Source organism: Salmo salar, chromosome 01 (assembly GCF_965601325.2).
Source record: "Salmo salar chromosome 01, fSalSal1, whole genome shotgun sequence".
Classification (NCBI taxonomy): domain Eukaryota; kingdom Metazoa; phylum Chordata; class Actinopteri; order Salmoniformes; family Salmonidae; genus Salmo; species Salmo salar.
This window is the reverse complement of record NC_138291.1, coordinates 103,941,557-103,963,334: the sequence shown is the minus strand read 5'-3', so window position 1 is coordinate 103,963,334 and position 21,778 is coordinate 103,941,557. Positions and strand designations below refer to the sequence as shown.

Below are 21,778 nucleotides of genomic sequence, written 5' to 3'. Positions count from 1 at the left end.
GTTCCCCCTCCCTTTCCTCCAGCCGTTCCCCCTCCCTTTCCTCCAGCCGTTCCCACTCCCTTTCCTCCAGCTGTTCCCCCTCCCTTTCCTCCAGCCGTTCCCACTCCCTTTCCTCCAGCCGTTCCCCCTCCCTTTCCTCCAGCCGTTCCCCTCCCTTTCCTCCAGCCGTTCCCCCTTCCTTTCCTCCAGCCGTTCCCCCTCCCTTTCCTCCAGCCGTTCCCACTCCCTTTCCTCCAGCCGTTCCCCCTCCCTTTCCTCCAGCCGTTCCCCCTCCCTTTCTTCCAGCCGTTCCCACTCCCTTTCCTCCAGCCGTTCCCCCTCCCTTTCCTCCAGCTGTACCCCCTTCCTTTCCTCCAGCTGTTCCCCCTCCCTTTCCTCCAGCCGTTCACCGTCCCTTTCCTCCAGCCGTTCCCCCTCCCTTTCCTCCAGCCGTTCCCCCTCCCTTTTCTCCAGCCGTTCCCCCTCCCTTTTCTCCAGCCGTTCCCCCTCCCTTTCCTCCAGCCGTTCCCCCTCCCTTTCCTCCAGCCGTTCCCACTCCCTTTCCTCCAGCCGTTCCCCCTCCCTTTCCTCCAGCCGTTCCCCCTCCCTTTCTTCCAGCCGTTCCCACTCCCTTTCCTCCAGCCGTTCCCCCTCCCTTTCCTCCAGCTGTACCCCCTTCCTTTCCTCCAGCTGTTCCCCCTCCCTTTCCTCCAGCCGTTCACCGTCCCTTTCCTCCAGCCGTTCCCCCTCCCTTTCCTCCAGCCGTTCCCCTCCCTTTCCTCCAGCCGTTCCCCCTCCCTTTCCTCCAGCCGTTCCCCTCCCTTTCCTCCAGCCGTTCCCCCTCCCTTTCCTCCAGCCGTTCCCCCTCCCTTTCTTCCAGCCGTTCCCCCTCCCTTTCCTCCAGCTGTTCCCCTCCCTTTCCTCCAGCCCTTTCCTCCAGCCGTTCCCCCTCCCTTTCCTCCAGCCGTTCCCCTCCCTTTCCTCCAGCCGTTCCCCTCCCTTTCCTCCAGCCCTTTCCTCCAGCCGTTCCCCCTCCCTTTCCTCCAGCCGTTCCCCTCCCTTTCCTCCAGCCGTTCCCCTCCCTTTCCTCCAGCCCTTTCCTCCACCCGTTCCCCTCCCTTTCCTCCAGCTGTTCCCCTCCCTTTCCTCCAGCCCTTTCCTCCAGCCGTTCCCCCTCCCTTTCCTCCAGCCGTTCCCCTCCCTTTCCTCCAGCCGTTCCCCCTCCCTTTTCTCCAGCCGTTCCCCCTCCCTTTTCTCCAGCCGTTCCCCCTCCCTTTCCTCCAGCCGTTCCCCCTCCCTTTCCTCCAGCCGTTCCCCCTCCCTTTCCTCCAGCCGTTCCCCCTCCCTTTTCTCCAGCCGTTCCCCCTCCCTTTTCTCCAGCCGTTCCCCCTCCCTTTTCTCCAGCCGTTCCCCCTCCCTTTTCTCCAGCCGTTCCCCCTCCCTTTTCTCCAGCCGTTCCCCCTCCCTTTTCTCCAGCCGTTCCCCCTCCCTTTTCTCCAGCCGTTCCCCCTCCCTTTTCTCCAGCCGTTCCCCCTCCCTTTTCTCCAGCCGTTCCCTTGCACAGTAATGTCTGTTACTGGTGTAATGGTGAACACAATGCAAACACACACACAACTACCTGCACAAACACAAACACAGTCATGATGATCATATGCTATCTGGTCCAGGGCCCAGTGCTTTCCAATCAGCAAAGACAGTCACCCATACAGGAAAGGATTGATGGGCTGTGTGTGTTTATGTGTGTGTGTGTGTGTGTGTGTGTGTGTGTGTGTGTGTGTGTGTGTGTGTGTGTGTGTGTCTGTGTGTGTGTGTGTGTGTCTGTGTGTGTGTGTGTAATGAATAGGGACTTGGCTTGGACCAGCTGAGTGGATTAGCACTGCATTAGAGAGGTGTCAGGAAGATAAACTATCCGTGTGGTTATGACCGGTGCTTCATTTGTAAATCGGGAGATGCCGGAACAAAAAGTGAGCTTTAGAGTGGGGTGAGTTGGGGCCTCTAAGGTACCGGAACGAATAAAAACATTTAAAAAAAGGTGCCGGATCCAGTTCTGGCAGGATGTGGCGCAAATTAAGCACTGGTTACGCCTGGACAGAGTCAAGGGGTACCATGGGTAAACCCCCCCACCCCCCTCTCTCTCTCTCTCTCTCTCTCTCTCTCTCTCGCTCTCTCTCTCTCAGCCTCTCTCTCTCTCAGCCTCTCTCTCTCTCTCTCTCAGCCTCTCTCTCTCAGCCTCTCTTTCTCTCTCTCCTTCTCTCTCTCACCCTCTTTCTCTCTTTCTCTCTTTCTCTCACCCTCTTTCCTTCTCTCTCTCTCTTTCTGCAGTGCAGGCTGCCTGCCTTTCAGTCACCTCTCTAGCTACATAAAAAATAGAATGACCTGCCAGGTCAACCCATTACGCAACGTTGACTTGAATGGGGATGTCTGTTCTCTAGAAACGCCAGCTATGTCAGTCACAGAAATAAATTGACTAGGGACAAAGCGCCTCATACTATGGCAATTTGACTGGAAGACCCATGGGTATACTCAATATGGCTGACATGGTAATTCTATTCAGGGGCGCAACTTTCGTTTTTTTTTTTATCCATTCGGATACACACCCCAAACAGCCTAGCCAACCTACCCAGTGAAAGTTGCGCCCCTGATTATATTTCTATGGTCAGTTACCTCTCTACCGAGATTTGTTTCTCTGAGAAAGCCTGCTGCTTTGCTGCTTGGTTTTCTGGGACATGGACCCCTCAGTGATTGGACACGGCAATTTGTTTTCCTTTCTCACACACTGCTGTGTCAGCAAACCCAAGGTCAGGGAATGGGGAAATGGACCAAGACTGGGTCTGGGCTCTGCTGAGGCAGTCTGTCACTCCCACCACAACACCAGGCCACACTCACAGAAGACCTTTCTAACCCCAAGGGTCTTTACGAGTTCAATAAATTTTAAATGAAAAGACAAAACTCCAGCTGAGAAATGTGTGTGTGACTGATTGGGTTGGAACCTGGGTGGGTCTCGTGTGCTAGCTTGCTGAGCTAAAAGCCTAGGCAAGGTTACTCTCACACCTCTCCATAACAACATAAAACTACAGGAGAGAGATACAGGACTCTGAGATACAATATACTCAGAGATATACTGGTAACTGCCAAAATAAAGGAAACACTTGAGTAAATGAGGGATACAAAGTGTATCGAAAGCAGGTGCTTCAACCCAGGTGTGGTTCCTGAGTTAATTAAGCATCATGTTTAGGGCCATTACTTTGGCCATTATTTTGTCTACCGTGGCTATGCCCCCATAGGATGACAACGCCCCCATCCACAGGGCACGAGTGGTCACTGAATGGTGAACATGAAAACGATGTGAACCATATGCCATGGCCGTCTCAGTCACCAGATCTCATCCCAAATGAACGGTTACGGTAGATTCTAGAGCAGGCGCCTGAGACAGCGTTTCCCACCATCAACAAATCACCAAATGATGTAGTTTCTCATGGAGGAATGGTGTCACATCCCTCCAATAGAGTTCCAGACACCTGTAGATTCTATGCCAAGGTGCATTGAAGCTGTTCTGGCTTGTGGTGCCCAACGCCCTATTAAGACACTTTATGTTGGTGTTTCCTTTATTTTGGCAGTTACTTGTACATGCAGTGCATTTTGAAAGTATTCAGACCTCCTGACTTTTTCCACATTTTGTTATGTTACAGCCTTATTCTAAAATGGATTCAATTATTTTTTGCAATGCAATAATTAGCCATGTCTATGTGTGGATTAGAATAAAGGCTGTAACACAACAAAATGTAGAATAAGTCAAGAGGTATAAATACTTTCTGAAGGCACAGTAGGTACAGTATGGGACAGATGCCATCCCTTACAAACCATTCTCCTACTGACAACTATCCACCCACCTCACCCATGAAATAGCCCAAGCTAAGTACCAGAACACTGTCATACTTCAAAGGGATGATTGGACTCTCCCCAGCCTCTCCCCCTCGTATCCTCTCCCCTTCTCTCTTCATTTTCATATGAAGGAAAGCCCATCCAAGATCCTCCGCATTACTGCAGACATCAAAACACTGCAATACCCATCAACAGTCAGAGAGAGAGAGTAAGAGAGAGAGAGGGAATGACAGGAGGGAGGAGGGAGAGAGAATTAGAGAGAGGGAGAGAGAGAGAGAGAGAGAGAGAGAGAGAGAGAGAGAGAGAGAGAGAGAGAGAGAGAGAGAGAGAGAGAGGAGACATGGGGGAGATATGGGGGAGAGAGGGTGAGAAAGATGGGGAGAGTGAGAGAGAGAGAGTGTGCAAGAGAGAGAAAGAGAGAAAGAGACAGGGGAGTCATGGGAGAGAGATGGGTGAGAGAGAGGGAGAGAAAGATGAGGAGAGTGAGAGCGAGAGAGAGTGTGTGAGAGAGGGAGAGAGAGGGAGAGAGAGAGAAAGAGACAGGAGTCATGGGGGAGAGATGGGGGAGACAGAATGAGAGTGAGAGAGAGCGAGAGAGAGAGAAAGATGGGGAGAGAGAGAGTGTGAGAGAGGGAGAGAGAGTGAGAGAGAAAGAGCGAGAGAGAGAGAGGGGGTGAAAGATGGGGAGAGTGAGAGAGGCGAGAGAGAGTGGGGGTGAAAGATGGGGAGAGTGAGAGAGAGAAAGAGGGGGTGAAAGATGGGGAGAGAGAGAGAGAGAGAGAGAGAGAGAGGAGAGAGAGAGAGAGAGGACATTCTGATTAGGTGTTATCCTTCCAGATCTTCCCTCCAGTTATTCACACAAACAGTACATACATACACACATTCATTCATTTATCCGGATTAGTCACAGTGAGATCAAACATATTTTGCAAGAGAGACCTGAACTTGTATTTATAAAACGTCTCAGAATGTATTTTATTTCATTATTAAACCTTTATTTAACCAGGAAGGGCTCATTGAGATTTAAAATCTCTTTTTCAAGAGCGTCCTGGCCAAGATAGGCAGCACCAAGTCATTACAAAAATTACAGACAAACAACATGAAAAGTAATCTAGTGAAAACCATAGAATTCACAAGAGTATAACAAAATCAAAAAGAGCAAATTAAAAACATTGACAGGTCAGGGAATCAGTCTCAAGGTCATTCATCAGTGATTTAAAAATACCAATTGGTACAAGTTCTTCCAGTTTAAAAGTATTTTGTAAGGCGTTCCAAGACGATGAATACATCTAAGAGGGCTGATCTAGGATCAGTTTGACCTTTGAGATCGTAATGAATAGGATTATATGGCCAGGGGGAACTGATGCTAAATCAGTCTTTCTACTCTGAATACGGGGACTGCCTGGGACCTAGTCAGGGAGTTCTAAATGTAGGCTACAGGTTCATCAAGACAGAGGTCAGTGCGAGACATCATTTTTCTTACCGTGATTTTTTGTCTGGGCTGCTTCAAATGAGTTTGATCCCACTCCTGTGAGATTGCATACTGCAATACAACTATTATACAATAATTTGCGGGAATAAAATAATATTTTTATCCCGAATTTGTCTTTCTGACCAGCAGCATGAACCATTCTGACCACGCCGCATACTTCTCTGTCGGGTCCCGATGGCGACCCGGGAATACCGCTCTACATCAAGACTCCTTCCTGTCTTCTCTATCTCTCTGAGAGGTAACAGTTCCAGTTCAGAAGATCATATATAAATCATGTCATTACAAGGACACACTTCAGTTTCCACATTAGGCTTTTCAGGACCACTGCAGAGAGAAGGGAACTCTCAGCCAGCCAGGACATCCTTAGCTTGGTTCTACAGTGGCTTGTGAAAGTATTCACCCCCCTTAGCATTTTTCCTATTTTGTTGCCTTACAACCTGGAATGAAAATTGATTTTTGGGGTGTTTGTATCATTTGATTTACACAACATGCCTACCACTTTGAAGATGCAAAATATGTTTTATTGTGAATCAAACAAGAAATAAGACATAAAAACAGAAAACTTGAGCCTGCATAACTATTCACCCCCCCCCCCCCCCCCCAAAGTCAATACTTTGTAGAACCACCTTTTGCAGCAATTACAGCTGCAAGTCTCATGGGGTATGTCTCTATAAGCTTGGCACATTTAACCACTGGGATTTTTGCCCATTCTTCAAGGAAAAACTGCTCCAGCTCCTTCAAGTTGGATGGGTTCCGCTGGTGATAAACAATCTTTAAGTCATACCACAGGTTCTCAATTGGATTGAGGTCTGGGCTTTGACTAGGCCATTCCAAGACATTTAAATGTTTCCCCTTAAACCACTCGAGTGTTGCTTTAGCAGTATGCTTACGGTCATTGTCCTGCTGGAAGGTGAACCTCCGTCCCAGTCTCAAATCTCTGGAAAACTGAAACAAGTTTCCCTCAAGAATTTCCCTGTATTTAGCGCCATCCATCATTCCTTCAATTCTGACCAGTTTCCCAGTCCCTGCCGATTAAAAATATCCCCACAGCATGATGCTGCCACCACCATGCTTCACTGTGGGGATGGTATACTCGGGGTGATGAGAGGTGTTGGGTTTGCGCCAGACATAGAGTTTTCCTTGATGGCCAAAAAGCTCAATTTTAGTCTCATCTCACCAGAGTACCTTCTTTCATATGTTTGGGGAGTTTTTCTGGCCACTCTTAGTTTAATTAATGGTGCTCCGTGTGATGTTCAAAGTTTCTGATATTTTTTTTAGAACCCAACCCTGATCTGTACTTCTCCACAACTTTGTCCCTGACCTGTTTGGAGAGCTCCTTGGTCTTCATAGTGCCGCTTGCTTGGTGGTGCCCCCTGCTTAGTGGTATTACAGACTCTGGGGCCTTTCAGAACAGATGGACTTTATTATAGGTGGACTTTATTTAACTAATTATTAGACTTTTGAAGATAATTGGTTGCACCAGATCTTATTTAGGGGCTTCTTAGCAAAGGGGGTGAATATATATGCACGCACCACTTTTCAGTTTTAAATTCTTTAGAATTTTTTGAAAGAAGTTATTTTTTTCATTTCACTTCACCAATTTGGACTATTTTGTGTATGTCCATTACAGGAAATGCAAATAAAAATCTATTTAAATTACAGGTTGTAATGCAACAAAATAGGAAAAATGCCAAGGGGGGTGAATATTTTTGCAAGGCACTGTATCCAGCAACTTACTTATAGCTACATTTCAGAATACCTTTGGTGCTGCAAGGTACATTGTTAATTTGACAAACTCTCTCCCAGAGTGACACAGAGGTCCAAGTTCATTAACAATTATCTAACAATGACCGTTAATGAACTATCCCCCAGCTCTGACAGAGCAGTTACATTCACTTGAAAGCAAATGTTTTTTTCTGCACTGCAGTACAGGTTATCTTCTGAATGCCCACAACTTGATTGAGTTTACCTGGCTTAATGGAATAGTCCCAAAACTGTCAACAGTATTTAAAATACTTAAAATAGTATTTGAACCCAGGTCAGTTCCCCATGCCCCCAACTCTTCTGCTAAATGACAAAAATGTAAATGTAAATGAACCCAGGCCAGTTCCCCACGCCCTCAACTCTTCTGAACCCAGGTCAATTCCCCATGCCCTCAACTCTTCTGAACCCAGGTCAGCTCCCCTTGCCCTCAACTCTTCTGAACCCAGGTCAGTTCCCCATGCCCCCAACTCTTCTGAACCCAGGTCAGCTCCCCATGCCCCCAACTCTTCTGAACCCAGGTCAGCTCCCCATGCCCCCAACTCTTCTGAACCCAGGTCAGCTCCCCATGCCCCCAACTCTTCTGAACCCAGGTCAGCTCCCCATGCCCTCAACTCTTCTGAGCCCAGGTCAGCTCCCCATGCCCCCAACTCTTCTGAACCCAGGTCAGCTCCCCTTGCCCTCAACTCTTCTGAACCCAGGTCAGCTCCCCATGCCCCCAACTCTTCTGATCCCAGGTCAGCTCCCCATGCCCCCAACTCTTCTGAACCCAGGTCAGCTCCCCTTGCCCTCAACTCTTAATACTTAATACTCTTCATTCCTTTGGGGAACGCAGGGCTCCAGCACAGAGAGGGTTTAGGTTGCTTCCCAAAAGGCACCCTATTTCCTATGTAGTACTACTTCTGACCAGGGCCCATAGAGCACTATAAAGGAAATAGGGTGCCATTTGTGATTCAAACTAGCCTCCAACCCAATATCGTTTTTAGTAGAAAGGAAGTGTCAGAGTCTGGGAGGCAGGGAGCCATTAGCCTCTGGTTCATCCAGGTTAAAGCCCACTAAAACAGGGAATCCAGGACACACAGTTAATTACTGTCTGCTCTAATTTAATTAGGTAGGACCTAGCTAGTCCAACTGAGACAGTCTGTGATCTTAATTAGGTAGGACATAGCTAGTCCAACTGACACTGAGTCTGTGGTCTTAATTAGGTAGGACCTAGCTAGTCCAACTGACACTGAGTCTGTGGTCTTAATTAGGTAGGACCTAGCTAGTCCAACTGACACTCAGTCTGTGGTCTTAATTAGGTAGGACCTAGCTAGTCCAACTGACACTGAGACTGTGGTCTTAATTAGGTAGGACCTAGCTAGTCCAACTGACACTCAGTCTGTGGTCTTAATTAGGTAGGACCTAGCTAGTCCAACTGACACTCAGTCTGTGGTCTTAATTAGGTAGGACCTAGCTAGTCCAACTGACACTCAGTCTGTGGTCTTCAAAAGGTAGGACCTAGCTAGTCCAACTGACACTGAGTCTGTGGTCTTAATTTAGGATACATTTTTATCTAGCCCTGAAATGAACTCTTATCTACTCATACAGTGAGGGAAAAAAGTATGTATTTGATGCCCTGCTGATTTTGTACGTTTGCCCACTGACAAAGAAAGGATCAGTCTATAATTTTAATGGTAGGTTTATTTGAACAGTGAGAGACAGAATAACAACAAAAAATCCAGAAAAACGCATGTCAAAAATGTTATAAATTGATTTGCATTTTAATGAGGGAAATAAGTATTTGATCCCTCTGCAAAGCATGACTTAGTACTTGGTGGCAAAACCCTTGTTGGCAATCACAGAGGTCAGACGTTTCTTGTAGTTGGCCACCAGGTTTGCACACATCTCAGGAGGGATTTTGTCCCACTCCTCTTTGCAGATCTTCTCCAAGTCATTAAGGCTTCGAGGCTGACGTTTGGCAACTCGAACCTTCAGCTCCCTCCACAGATTGTCTATGGGATTAAGGTCTGGAGACTGGCTAGGCCACTCCAGGACCTTAATGTGCTTCTTCTTGAGCCACTCCTTTGTTGCCTTGGCCGTGTGTTTTGGGTCATTGTCATGCTGGAATACCCATCCACGACCCATTTTTAATGCCCTGGCTGAGGGAAGGAGGTTCTCACCCAAGATTTGACGGTACATGGCCCATCGTCCCTTTAATGCAGTGAAGTTGTCCTGTCCCCTTAGCAGAAAAACACCCCCAAAGGATGTTTCCACCTCCATGTTTGACAGTGGGGATGGTTTTCTTTGGGTCATAGGCAGCATTCCTCCTCCTCCAAACACGGAGAGTTGAGTTGATGCCAAAGAGCTCCATTTTGGTCTCATCTGACCACAACACTTTCACCCAGTTGTCCTCTGAATCATTTAGATGTTCATTGGCAAACTTCAGACGGGCATGTATATGTGCTTTCTTGAGCAGGGGGACCTTGCGGGCGCTGCAGGATTTCAGACCTTCACGGCGTAGTGTGTTACCAATTGTTTTCTTGGTGACTATGGTCCCAGCTGCCTTGAGATCATTGACAAGATCCTCCTGTGTAGTTCTGGGCTGATTCCTCACCGTTCTCATGATCATTGCAACTCCACGAGGTGAGATCTTGCATGGAGCCCCAGGCCGAGGGAGACTGACAGTTCTTTTGTGTTTCTTCCATTTGCGAATAATCGCACCAACTGTTGTCACCTTCTCACCAAGCTGCTTGGCGATGGTCTTGTAGCCCATTCCAGCCTTGTGTAGGTCTACAATCTTGTCCCTGACATCCTTGGATAGCTCTTTGGTCTTGGCCATGGTGGAGAGTTTGGAATCTGATTGATTGATTGCTTCTGTGGACAGGTGTCTTTTATACAGTTAGCAAATTGAGATTAGGAGCACTCCCTTTAGGAATGTTATCTCTTCGTAGGTTCCCTGGACATCTCCTGACAGACTTTGTGCATCGCACGCACGCACGCACACACACACACGCACACACACTGTAACTCACCCTGACGCCCATGAAGCGGTCTCTCAGTACGATCCAAGAGAGCAGGAATACGAAGGCCTTGTTGCAGCAGAACAGAGCTGACACGTCTGTAGTGTTGATCTTCCTCAGGGCCTGTGTTAGAAACAAGATTACATGCCACAGCTTAAAATGACTCCACCTGCTTCGCCCAATTGCTAGATTTTCGGTGGTGTAGTTGGCTACGTGTGTTTTTGAAGCAGAGGATCAATAGTTTGAGTCCAGTAAGGGGACAGGGATGGTGAAGGAAGCTATACCGCTAAGCTAGCACAGTGACACCTGTTACACTTGCAGGCACTATACAATACTGTCACAGTCCCTAACCTGACACACACACACACACACACACACACACACACACACACACACACACACACACACACACACACACACACACACACACACACCCCCCCAGGATGGAGAAAGCAGCACAGTACCTGAAGGTACAGGTAGTTAGTGAGGATCCACAACAAGCCAAACGGAGCCACCTTCGTGAAGAACACCTTGGCTGTCAGCCCGTCGTCCCCGAAGAACCGACAACACTCCCTAGAGAGGAACACACACAGATGAACACCCACAGGCATGCATGCACGCACGCACGCACACACACACAAAAACAGACACACGTGCACAGCACACAGGTACATGTACAGTTGAAGTCGGAAGTTTACATACACTTAGGTTGGAGTCATTAAAACTCGTTTTTCAACCACTTCACAAATTTCTTGTTAACTTCATCGGGGTAGGGGGCAGTATTTTGACGTCCGGATGATAAGCGTGCCCGTAGTAAACTGCCTGTTTCTCAGGCCCAGAAGATAGGATATGCATATTATTAGTAGATTTGGATAGAAAACACTCTGAAGTTTCTAAAACTGTTTGAATGATGTCTGTGAGTATAACAGAACTCATATGGCAGGCAAAAACCTGAGAAAAAAATCCAACCAGGAAGTGTGGAAATCTGAGGTTTGTAGTTTTTCAAGTGATTCCCTATCCAGTATACAGTGTCAATGGGGTCATTTTGCACTTCTTAAGGCTTCCACTAGATGTCAACAGTCTTAAGAACATTGTTTCATGCTTTTACTGTGACTGGGGAGAGAATAAGAGCCATTGGAATCAGATGACTGAGAAAATGACATGAACTCAATGGCGCGCATTCACGTGAGAGTTAGCTGTGTTCCTTTTCTTTTTTGAAGACAAAGGAATCGTCCGGTCGGAATATTATGGAAGATTTATGATAAAAACATCCTAAAGATTAATTCTATACATCGTTTGACATGTTTCTACAAACTGTAGTATAACTTTTTTGACTTTTCGTCTGGACTTAGTAAGCGCGTGCCTTGCATTTGGAATTGTGAACCTAACGTGCGAACAAAATGCTGGTATTTGGACATAAAGATGAACTTTATCGAACAAAACAAACATTTATTCTGGAACTGGGATTCCTTGGAGTGCATTCCAATGAAGATCATCAAAGGTAAGTGAATATTTATAATGTCATTTTTGTCATCTTTGTTGACTCCAAAATGGCGGGTATCTGTATGGCTTGTTTTGATATCAAATCGCTGTACTCAGATTATTGCAAAATTTGCTTTCGCCGTAAAGCTTTTTTGAAATTTGACACAGCGGTTGCATTAAGGAGAAGTGTATCTATAATTCTTTGAATAACAGTTGAATATTTTATCAACGTTTATGATGAGTATTTCTGTAAATTGATGTGCTCATTCACTGGAAGTTTTGGGAGGCAAAACATTTCTGAACATTACACGCCAATGTAAAATGGGGTTTTTGGATATAAATATGAACTTTATCGAGCAAAACATACATGTATTGTGTAACATAAGTCCTGTGAGTGCCATCTGATGAAGATCATCAAAGGTTAGTGATTCATTTTAGCTGTATTTCTGTTTTTTTTGTGACGCCTCTCCTTGCTTGGAAAATGGCTGTGTGGTTTTTCTTGTCTAGGCGCTGTCCTAACATAATCTAATGTTATGCTTTCGCCGTAAAGCCTTTTTGAAATCGGACAATGTGGTTGGATTAACGAGGAGTGTATTTTTAAAATGGGATATAATAGTTGTATGTTTGAGAAATTTGAATTATGAGATTTTTGTTGTTTTGAATTTGCCGCCCTGCTATTTCACTGGCTGTTGAATAGTGTGTCCCGCAGGTGGGACGCTAGCGTCCCACTTAACAAACTATAGTTTTGGCAAGTCGGTTAGGACATCTACTTTGTGCATGACACAAGTCATTTTTCCAACAATTGTTTACAGACAGATTATTTCACTTATTATTCACTGTATCACAATTCCAGTGGGTCAGAAGTTTACATACACGAAGTTGACTGTGCCTTTAAACAGCTTGGAAAATTCCAGAAAATGATGTCATGGCTTTAGAAGCTTCTGATAGGCTAATTGGCATAATTTGAGTCAATTGGAGGTGCACCTGTGGATATATTTCAAGGCCTACCTTCAAACTCAGTGCCTCTTTACTTGACATCATGGGAAACTCAAATGAAATCAGCCAAGACCTCAGAAAAAAAATAGTAGACCTCCACAAGTCTGATTGGGAGCAATTTACAAACGCCTGAAGATACCACATTCATCTGTACAAACAATAATATGCAAGTATAAACACCATGGGACCACGCAGCCATCATACCGCTCAAGAAGGAGACAAGTTCTGTCTCCTAGAGATGAACGTACTTTGCGAAAAGTGCAAATCAATCCCAGAACAACAGCAAAGGACCGTGTGAAGATGCTGGAGGAAACAGGTACAAAAGTATCTATATCCACAGTAAAACAAGTCCTATATCGACATAACCTGAAAGGCCACTCGGCAAGGAAGAAGCCACTGCTCCAAAACCACCATAAAAAAGCCAGACTACGGTTTGCAACTGCACATGGGGACAAAGATCTTACTTTTTGGAGAAATGTCCTCTGGTCTGATGAAACAAAAATAGAACTGTTTGGCCATAATGACCATCATTATGTTTGGAGGAAAAAGGGGGAGGCTTGCAAGCCAAAGAACACCATCCCAACTGTGAAGCACGGGGGTGGCAGCATCATGTTGTGGGGGTGCTTTGCTGCAGGAGAGACTGGTGCATTTCACAAAATAGATGGCATCACGAGGAAGGGAAATGATGTGGATATATTGAAGCAACATCTCAAGACATCAGTCAGGAAGTTAAAGCTTGGTCGCAAATGGGTCTTCCAAATGGACAATGACCCCAAGCATACTTCCAAAGTTGTGGAAAAATGGCTTAAGGACAACAAAGTCAAGGTATTGGAGTGGCCATCACAAAGCCCTGACCTCAATCCTATAGAAAGTTTGTGGGCAGAACTGAAAAAGCATGTGCGAGCAAGGAGGCCTACAAACCTGACTCAGTTACACCAGCTCTGTCAGGAGGAATGGGCCCAAATTCACCCAACTTATAGTGAGTGGGAAGCTTGTGGAAGGCTGCCCGAAACGTTTGACCGACTGGGAATGTGATGAAAGAAATAAAAGCTGAAATAAATAATTCTCTGTCACGACTTCCGCCAAAGTCGGTTCCTCTCCTTGTTCGGGCGGCGCTCGGTGTCGCCGGTCTTCTAGCCATCGCCGGTCTTCTAGCCATCGCCGATCCAATTTTAATTTTCCATTGGTTTTATCTATGTTTCCCACAAACCTGGTTTTCATTTCCCAATTACTGGTCATGTATTTAACCCTCTGTTTCCCCCATGTCTTTGTGATTGTTTATTGTTAAGGTCGGTACGTTTCCGGCTGGTTTGTTCCGGGTGCTGTGTTCACCCGTGTTGTATGGCAACCTTTATTGTTCGCACATTGGTTTTGTTACTTTGTTCTATTTTCTCAAGTAAAGTGCGCTGTCCACTCATCTCTGCTCTCCTGCGCCTGACTTCATGCACCAGCTACACCCACCACCTGACATTCTCTCTACTATTATTCTGACATTTCACATTCTTAAAATAAAGTGGTGATCCTAACTGACCTAAGACAGGGAATTTTTACTAGGATTAAAAGTCAGGAATTGTGAAAAATGAGTTTAAATGTATTTGACTAAGGTGTATGTAAAATTCTGACTTAAACTGTATATGTACAAACACAGACAAACAAACAAACACAAGGTCACACAGCACAAACACATGTTAACAAACACAATCACATTTTAGTACACAACACTAGTGTTAGTATTCATAGTCTATGCTAGTGATAGGGGAAATCGATACAGTTAAATATCACAATATTATTTTGGATGATATTATATTTAAGCAATAAGGGGGTGTGTTGTATGGCCAATATACCACTGCTAAGGGCTGTTCTTAGTGCCTGGACACAGCCCTTATCCGTGGTATATTGGCCATATACCACAAACCCCCGAAGTGCCTTATTGCTATTATAAACTGGTTACCAACGTAATTAGAGCAGGAAAAACTAATGTTTTGTCATACCCGTGGTATACGGCTGTCAGCCAATCAGCATTCAGGGTTCAAACCACCCAGTTTAAAATGATATTTTGACTCCAAGTATCGATATGTAAAATAAGACATATATACAGTAGCAGTCAAATGTTTGGACACACCTACTCATTCAAGGGTTTTTCTTTATTTTTACTATTTTGTACATTGTAGAATAATAGTGAAGACATCAAAACTATGAAATAACACATATGGAATCATGTAGTAAACAAAAATGTGTTAAACAAATCAAAACAGATTTTAGATTCTTCTTCTTCAAAGTAGCCACCCTTTGCCTTGATGACAGCTTTGCACACTATTGGCATTCTAGCATGCTAGCAGATACCCATAGACTTACAGTCACTGTGCTAACCAAGTAGATCAAAAAGTAGATAAAGGACCTAGTTGCCAAAATCCCAAAGTATACCTTAAAGGTAAACATAAAGACTGGTATGTGAACTGGTAAGGAGTTACTGGAGCTCCTGGTTCATTTCCATCCCGGTCCAGGCCCATCCAGGCTGCCAGCTCTCCATTCCCGTCCTGGTCCCATCCAGGCTGCCAACCAGACAATTATATTGCACCTAGACAATCTTACTGACACATCAATTACCGAATTGAACAATGCCAGGTGAGGTAGCTACTGTAGCTTGAGCCTCCAGGTTTAGGCTATCTGCCAGAGTGGCCTGGCCAGCCGTTCAGACACCAGGAGGTTGAAAACTGCAGTTCAAAGCCACTCAGACCTCTGAAGTTTGACTGTTTGACTCCTCAAGGGTAATTCTATTTCTAGGCTGGCCACACACAGCACTATACAAACAGGTAGTTATGTACTGTTACTCCTGGTCAGTTAGGTAGTTATATACTGTTACTCCTGGTCAGTTAGGTAGTTATGTACTGTTACTCCTGGTCAGTTAGGTAGTTATATACTGTTACTCCTGGTCAGTTAGGTAGTTATATACTGTTAGTCCTGGTCAGTTAGGTAGTTATATACTGTTAGTCCTGGTCAGTTAGGTAGTTATGTACTGTTACTCCTGGTCAGTTAGGTAGTTATATACTGTTACTCCTGGTCAGTTAGGTAGTTATGTACTGTTACTCCTGGTCAGTTAGGTAGTTATATACTGTTACTCCTGATCAGTTAGGTAGTTATGTACTGTTACTCCTGGTCAGTTAGGTAGTTATGTACTGTTAGTCCTGGTCAGTTAGGCAGTTATGTACTGTTACTCCTGGTCAGTTAGGTAGTTATATACTGTTACTCCTGGTCAGTTAGGTAGTTATATACTGTTACTCCTGGTCAGTTAGGTAGTTATGTACTGTTACTCCTGGTCAGTTAGGTAGTTATATACTGTTAGTCCTGGTCAGTTAGGTAGTTATGTACTGTTACTCCTGGTCAGTTAGGTAGTTATGTACTGTTAGTCCTGGTCAGTTAGGTAGTTATATACTGTTAGTCCTGGTCAGTTAGGTAGTTATATACTGTTACTCCTGGTCAGTTAGGTAGTTATGTACTGTTAGTCCTGGTCAGTTAGGTAGTTATATACTGTTACTCCTGGTCAGTTAGGTAGTTATATACTGTTACTCCTGGTCAGTTAGGTAGTTATATACTGTTACTCCTGGTCAGTTAGGTAGTTATATACTGTTACTCCTGGTCAGTTAGGTAGTTATGTACTGTTACTCCTGGTCAGTTAGGTAGTTATATACTGTTACTCCTGGTCAGTTAGGTAGTTATATACTGTTACTCCTGGTCAGTTAGGTAGTTATGTACTGTTAGTCCTGGTCAGTTAGGTAGTTATGTACTGTTACTCCTGGTCAGTTAGGTAGTTATGTACTGTTACTCCTGGTCAGTTAGGTAGTTAGGTATTGCAGCTCCTGGTCAGTTAGGTAGTTATGTACTGTTACTCCTGGTCAGTTAGGTAGTTATATACTGTTAGTCCTGGTCAGTTAGGTAGTTATGTACTGTTAGTCCTGGTCAGTTAGGTAGTTATATACTGTTACTCCTGGTCAGTTAGGTAGTTAGGTATTGTAGCTCCTGGTCAGTTAGGTAGTTATGTACTGTTAGTCCTGGTCAGTTAGGTAGTTATGTACTGTTAGTCCTGGTCAGTTAGGTAGTTATGTACTGTTAGTCCTGGTCAGTTAGGTAGTTATATACTGTTAGTCCTGGTCAGTTAGGTAGTTATATACTGTTAGTCCTGGTCAGTTAGGTAGTTATATACTGTTAGTCCTGGTCAGTTAGGTAGTTATGTACTGTTACTCCTGGTCAGTTAGGTAGTTATGTACTGTTACTCCTGGTCAGTTAGGTAGTTATATACTGTTACTCCTGGTCAGTTAGGTAGTTATGTACTGTTAGTCCTGGTCAGTTAGGCAGTTATGTACTGTTAGTCCTGGTCAGTTAGGTAGTTATATACTGTTAGTCCTGGTCAGTTAGGTAGTTATGTACTGTTAGTCCTGGTCAGTTAGGTAGTTATGTACTGTTAGTCCTGGTCAGTTAGGTAGTTATATACTGTTACTCCTGGTCAGTTAGGTAGTTAGGTATTGTAGCTCCTGGTCAGTTAGGTAGTTATATACTGTTAGTCCTAGTCAGTTAGGTAGTTATATACTGTTACTCCTGGTCAGTTAGGTAGTTATGTACTGTTAGTCCTGGTCAGTTAGGTAGTTATATACTGTTAGTCCTGGTCAGTTAGGCAGTTATGTACTGTTAGTCCTGGTCAGTTAGGTAGTTATATACTGTTACTCCTGGTCAGTTAGGTAGTTAGGTATTGTAGCTCCTGGTCAGTTAGGTAGTTAGGTATTGTAGCTCCTGGTCAGTTAGGTAGTTAGGTATTGTAGCTCCTGGTCAGTTAGGTAGTTAGGTATTGTAGCTCCTGGTCAGTTAGGTAGTTAGGTATTGTAGCTCCTGGTCAGTCTGTCAGAGTGGCCTGGCGGTGTGGATGTGGAGCTGTAGGAGGTTGTTTTGTTCAGGCTCCAGAAAGATGACAGTGCAGATAAAGCACACTGGGCACTAACAGGCCACGTACAAACAGGCAACAATACACTATAACTATAATCAGTTTATGAGGTTGAGGGCCTTTCTTCATTTCATTACTGAAACTGGCTATATGCCTGAATCCATAACAATAGACCTCTTTGACTGGGGCTGTGAATCCCCAAAACCTAAGCCCTGGACTTCAGCCTGGAACTAAGCTCAAGCATCAGATTAAGGCTAAGATTCAATATGTTTCGTGTTTTCAACAATGCAGCTTTTAAAGACAATTTCCGATTGAGCCGACATATTTAGCGTTTACCGTGAATGGGATCTCAGTAAATATGGAACATTACCTTCAAAAGCCACATTGTCGACAACCTGCAATCACATTGAATCCCGTCCTAAGCCCCAGTGGAAAGTGGTCCGATGACAACTGCGATTGGCCTCTGCCATGCTGTCATGTATCAGTTATGTCGTGTGGACTGGTGCCAGCTCTTCCACACACTGTGTGGACTGACACATGCTAGGGCAGGGCTGCTTTAGCCCAAGAGAGGAGAAGAGCATCTGGCAGCTCACTGAAGTCTCTCCTCATCTCCCACAAAGCTGTGCATTCCACATTTCAGCCTATCATATGCTACTCTCCAGCCCCTGCATTTTCAAGGAGATCAGAACTCTGTTGATATTTATTTTGTTTTCTGAAAGGACAGAGGGACGGGAGAGCAGGAGACAGCATGAGCATCAAATCAAATGTATTTGTCACATACACATGGTTAGCAGGTGTTAATGCAAGTGTAGCGAAATGCTTGTGCTTCTAGTTCCGACCATGCATGTGTCTGAGCATGTGTCTCTAATGGTTCTCTATTCCCTAGTGCATAGCCTTTGACCAGGGCCTAGTGCTCTAGTTCTGACCAGAGCCCTATGATCCCTGGTCAAAATATGTGCACTGTAAAGGGAACAGGCTGCCATTTGGAAGGGAATAGGGTGCCATTTGAAAGGGAATAGGGTGCCATTTGAAAGGGAATAGGGTGCCATTTGAAAGGGAAAAGAGTGAAATTTGAAAGGGAACAGGCTGCCATTTGGAAGGGAATAGGGTGCCATTTGAAAGGGAATAGGGTGCCCTTTGGAAGGGAATAGGGTGCCCTTTGGAAGGGAATAGGGTGCCCTTTGGAAGGGAATAGGGTGCCCTTTGGAAGGGAAAAGAGTGAAATTTGAAAGGGAATAGGGTGCCCTTTGGAAGGGAATAGGGTGCCCTTTGGAAGGGAATAGGGTGCCCTTTGGAAGGGAATAGGGTGCCCTTTGGAAGGGAATAGGGTGCCCTTTGGAAGGGAATAGGTGCCATTTTGGGACGTAGCCACTAGGTAGAGGGGGACAGATAGAGAGTGGCCCAGGTGGATATGTAGTCCAGAATCGGGAGATATCACTAGATCAGACTATGGTATAACACAAGCCCTGCTGTCTCAATACATTAGACCACACTATGGTATAACACAAGCCCTGCTGTCTCAATACATTAGACCACACTATGGTATAACACAAGCCCTGCTGTCTCAATACATTAGATAACACTATGGTATAACACAAGTCCTGCTGTCTCAATACATTAGACCACACTATGGTATAACACAAGCCCTGCTGTCTCAATACATTAGACCACACTATGGTATAACACAAGCCCTACAACACAGGCCATGCTATTACAACACAGGCCATGCTATTACAACACAGGCCATGCTATTACAACACAGGCCATGCTATTACAACACAGGCCATGCTATTACAACACAGGCCATGCTATTACAACACAGGCCATGCTATTACAACACAGGCCATGCTATTACAACACAGGCCATGCTATTACAACACAGGCCATGCTATTACAACATGTCATGTCTTTGAATAGGTACTTTCTGCATACATCCATCTTTCTGAAGGCTATACAGCAGCAGCTGAAAGGTGAATGAGTAGAAAGGCTGTGTTAGTAAGCTAACATTATAAAGGCTGTGTTAATAAGTGTTAAGAGAATTATGTTCTCAATGTTAACTTCAATTAAAATACTCAGTCTGCCATCCAGAATGTGTAAGATTCTGGTTTAATAACACAGACAGAGGCCCAGCTTACAAGAATCAGAATAGTTTATTCAGGAGAGCGCTCTGCAGTTCATACACAAAACATCCATTATATACTAGGCTCCTCATTTACGTACACACATCACACACTAACACTAAGGAGAGTTAATTGTTCTTCACCGGAACTCTCAACACCGTAAATTGTTACCCAGCCGACAGTTTCATATCTCTGAAATTAGGGAAACCTAGAGGGTTCAAGCTAGGTCAGGTCAACCACAGTTTAACAGTTCTTGATGTTTACTTAAACACACAGACCTCCATTCCTCTCCAATCCTAGTCATTCTCATGAGACTTATGCTTAACCCTCTAGTTACTCATTCTACAGGCTATATAGACCATATCCCTAAATTCAGGGTAGAATTATTTAATCATTACTCTCAAGCAGGAATTCCTTTAACAGTAAGCTAACATTATAAAGGCTGTGTTAGTAAGCTAACATTATAAAGGCTGTGTTAGAAAGCTAACATTATAAAGGCTGTGTTAGTAAGCTAACATTATAAAGGCTGTGTTAGGAAGAACGCTAACATTATAAAGGCTGTGCTAGTAAGCTAACATTATAAAGGCTGTGTTAGTAAGCTAACATTATAAAGGCTGTGTTAGTAAGCTAACATTATAAAGGCTGTGCTAGTAAGCTAACATTATAAAGGCTGTGTTAGAAAGCTAACATTATAAAGGCTGTGTTAGTAAGCTAACATTATAAAGGCTGTGTTAGTAAGCTAACATTATAAAGGCTGTGTTAGTAAGCTAACATTATAAAGGCTGTGTTAGTAAGCTAACATTATAAAGACTGTGTTAGAAAGCTAACATTATAAAGGCTGTGTTAGTAAGCTAACATTATAAAGGCTGTGTTAGTAAGCTAACATTATAAAGGCTGTGTTAGAAAGCTAACATTATAAAGGCTGTGTTAGTAAGCTAACATTATAAAGGCTGTGTTAGTAAGCTAACATTATAAAGGCTGTGTTAGAAAGCTAACATTATAAAGGCTGTGTTAGTAAGCTAACATTATAAAGGCTGTGTTAGTAAGCTAACATTATAAAGGCTGTGTTAGTAAGCTAACATTATAAAGGCTGTGTTAGAAAGCTAACATTATAAAGGCTGTGTTAGTAAGCTAACATTATAAAGGCTGTGTTAGTAAGCTAACATTATAAAGGCTGTGTTAGAAAGCTAACATTATAAAGGCTGTGTTAGTAAGCTAACATTATAAAGGCTGTGTTAGAAAGTTAACATTATAAAGGCGGTGTTAGTAAGCTAACATTATAAAGGCTGTGTTAGAAAGCTAACATTATAAAGGCTGTGTTAGAAAGCTAACATTATAAAGGCTGTGTTAGAAAGCTAACATTATAAAGGCTGTGTTAGAAAGCTAACATTATAAAGGCTGTGTTAGTAAGCTAACATTATAAAGGCTGTGTTAGTAAGCTAACATTATAAAGGCTGTGTTAGTAAGCTAACATTATAAAGGCTGTTCAGTATGCAGGCCACACAGTCAGAACCAGGGGAGCAGGGAGAGCCCAGAACCAGATCCTTGCATAAGCACTCTTAGAAGCTCTGACAAACACGCACACACATGCAAGCATGCACAGACACATACGTACGAGCACGAGCGCACGACTGGAAGCACTCACAGGCATGCAGGCATGTATGCACACACACAAACTCTCGCACACACACACATGCACTCACACACACACACACACTTCTATGTGTGTGCAGCAGCAGCCCAGTGGGTTGTAGAGATAAGGGATTCCTCTCAGAGGAAGAGCATGTCGTGTGACTAAGCTGATCTAACTGTAGGCACAGGCTTTTATCCAACAAGAGACTGCTGCAGTTCAACACACTATACCTCCCACCTAACTTAGGAAAGTAATGACTTTCTAGCTCCACTTTTAGACAACCACAGGTAATATTAATCCCAGAGCCATCATGAAACACCAGAGCCACCATTATGATGTATAAACTTGCTAAAATGGCATATTATATTACAACAAGGCTACATTTGGGTTTCCATGATACTCTGCTATGCCTCTCAATGCAGTCTGAAAAAGTTTTCACTCCTTCTTTGTCCCCTGGTGTCCTTTGTTAAACCTTTAGGACAACAGTTGATGTAAACA

At 44.4% G+C, this 21,778-nt stretch overlaps 1 protein-coding gene across 2 annotated transcripts in view; it reads right to left on the bottom strand.

The window, feature by feature from the left end:
* The window catches only part of slc35f3b (solute carrier family 35 member F3b), a 199,726-nt gene that overhangs the window by 11,197 nt on the left and 166,751 nt on the right, over positions 1 to 21,778 (bottom strand). For both annotated transcript variants that reach the window (XM_045687037.2, XM_045687041.2), the window contains 2 exons: positions 10,581 to 10,689; positions 10,129 to 10,239 (listed from right to left, as the gene is read on the bottom strand). In XM_045687037.2, the coding sequence (XP_045542993.1) occupies positions 10,129 to 10,239; positions 10,581 to 10,689 (220 nt within the window). The remainder of the gene's footprint in view (positions 1 to 10,128; positions 10,240 to 10,580; positions 10,690 to 21,778) is intronic.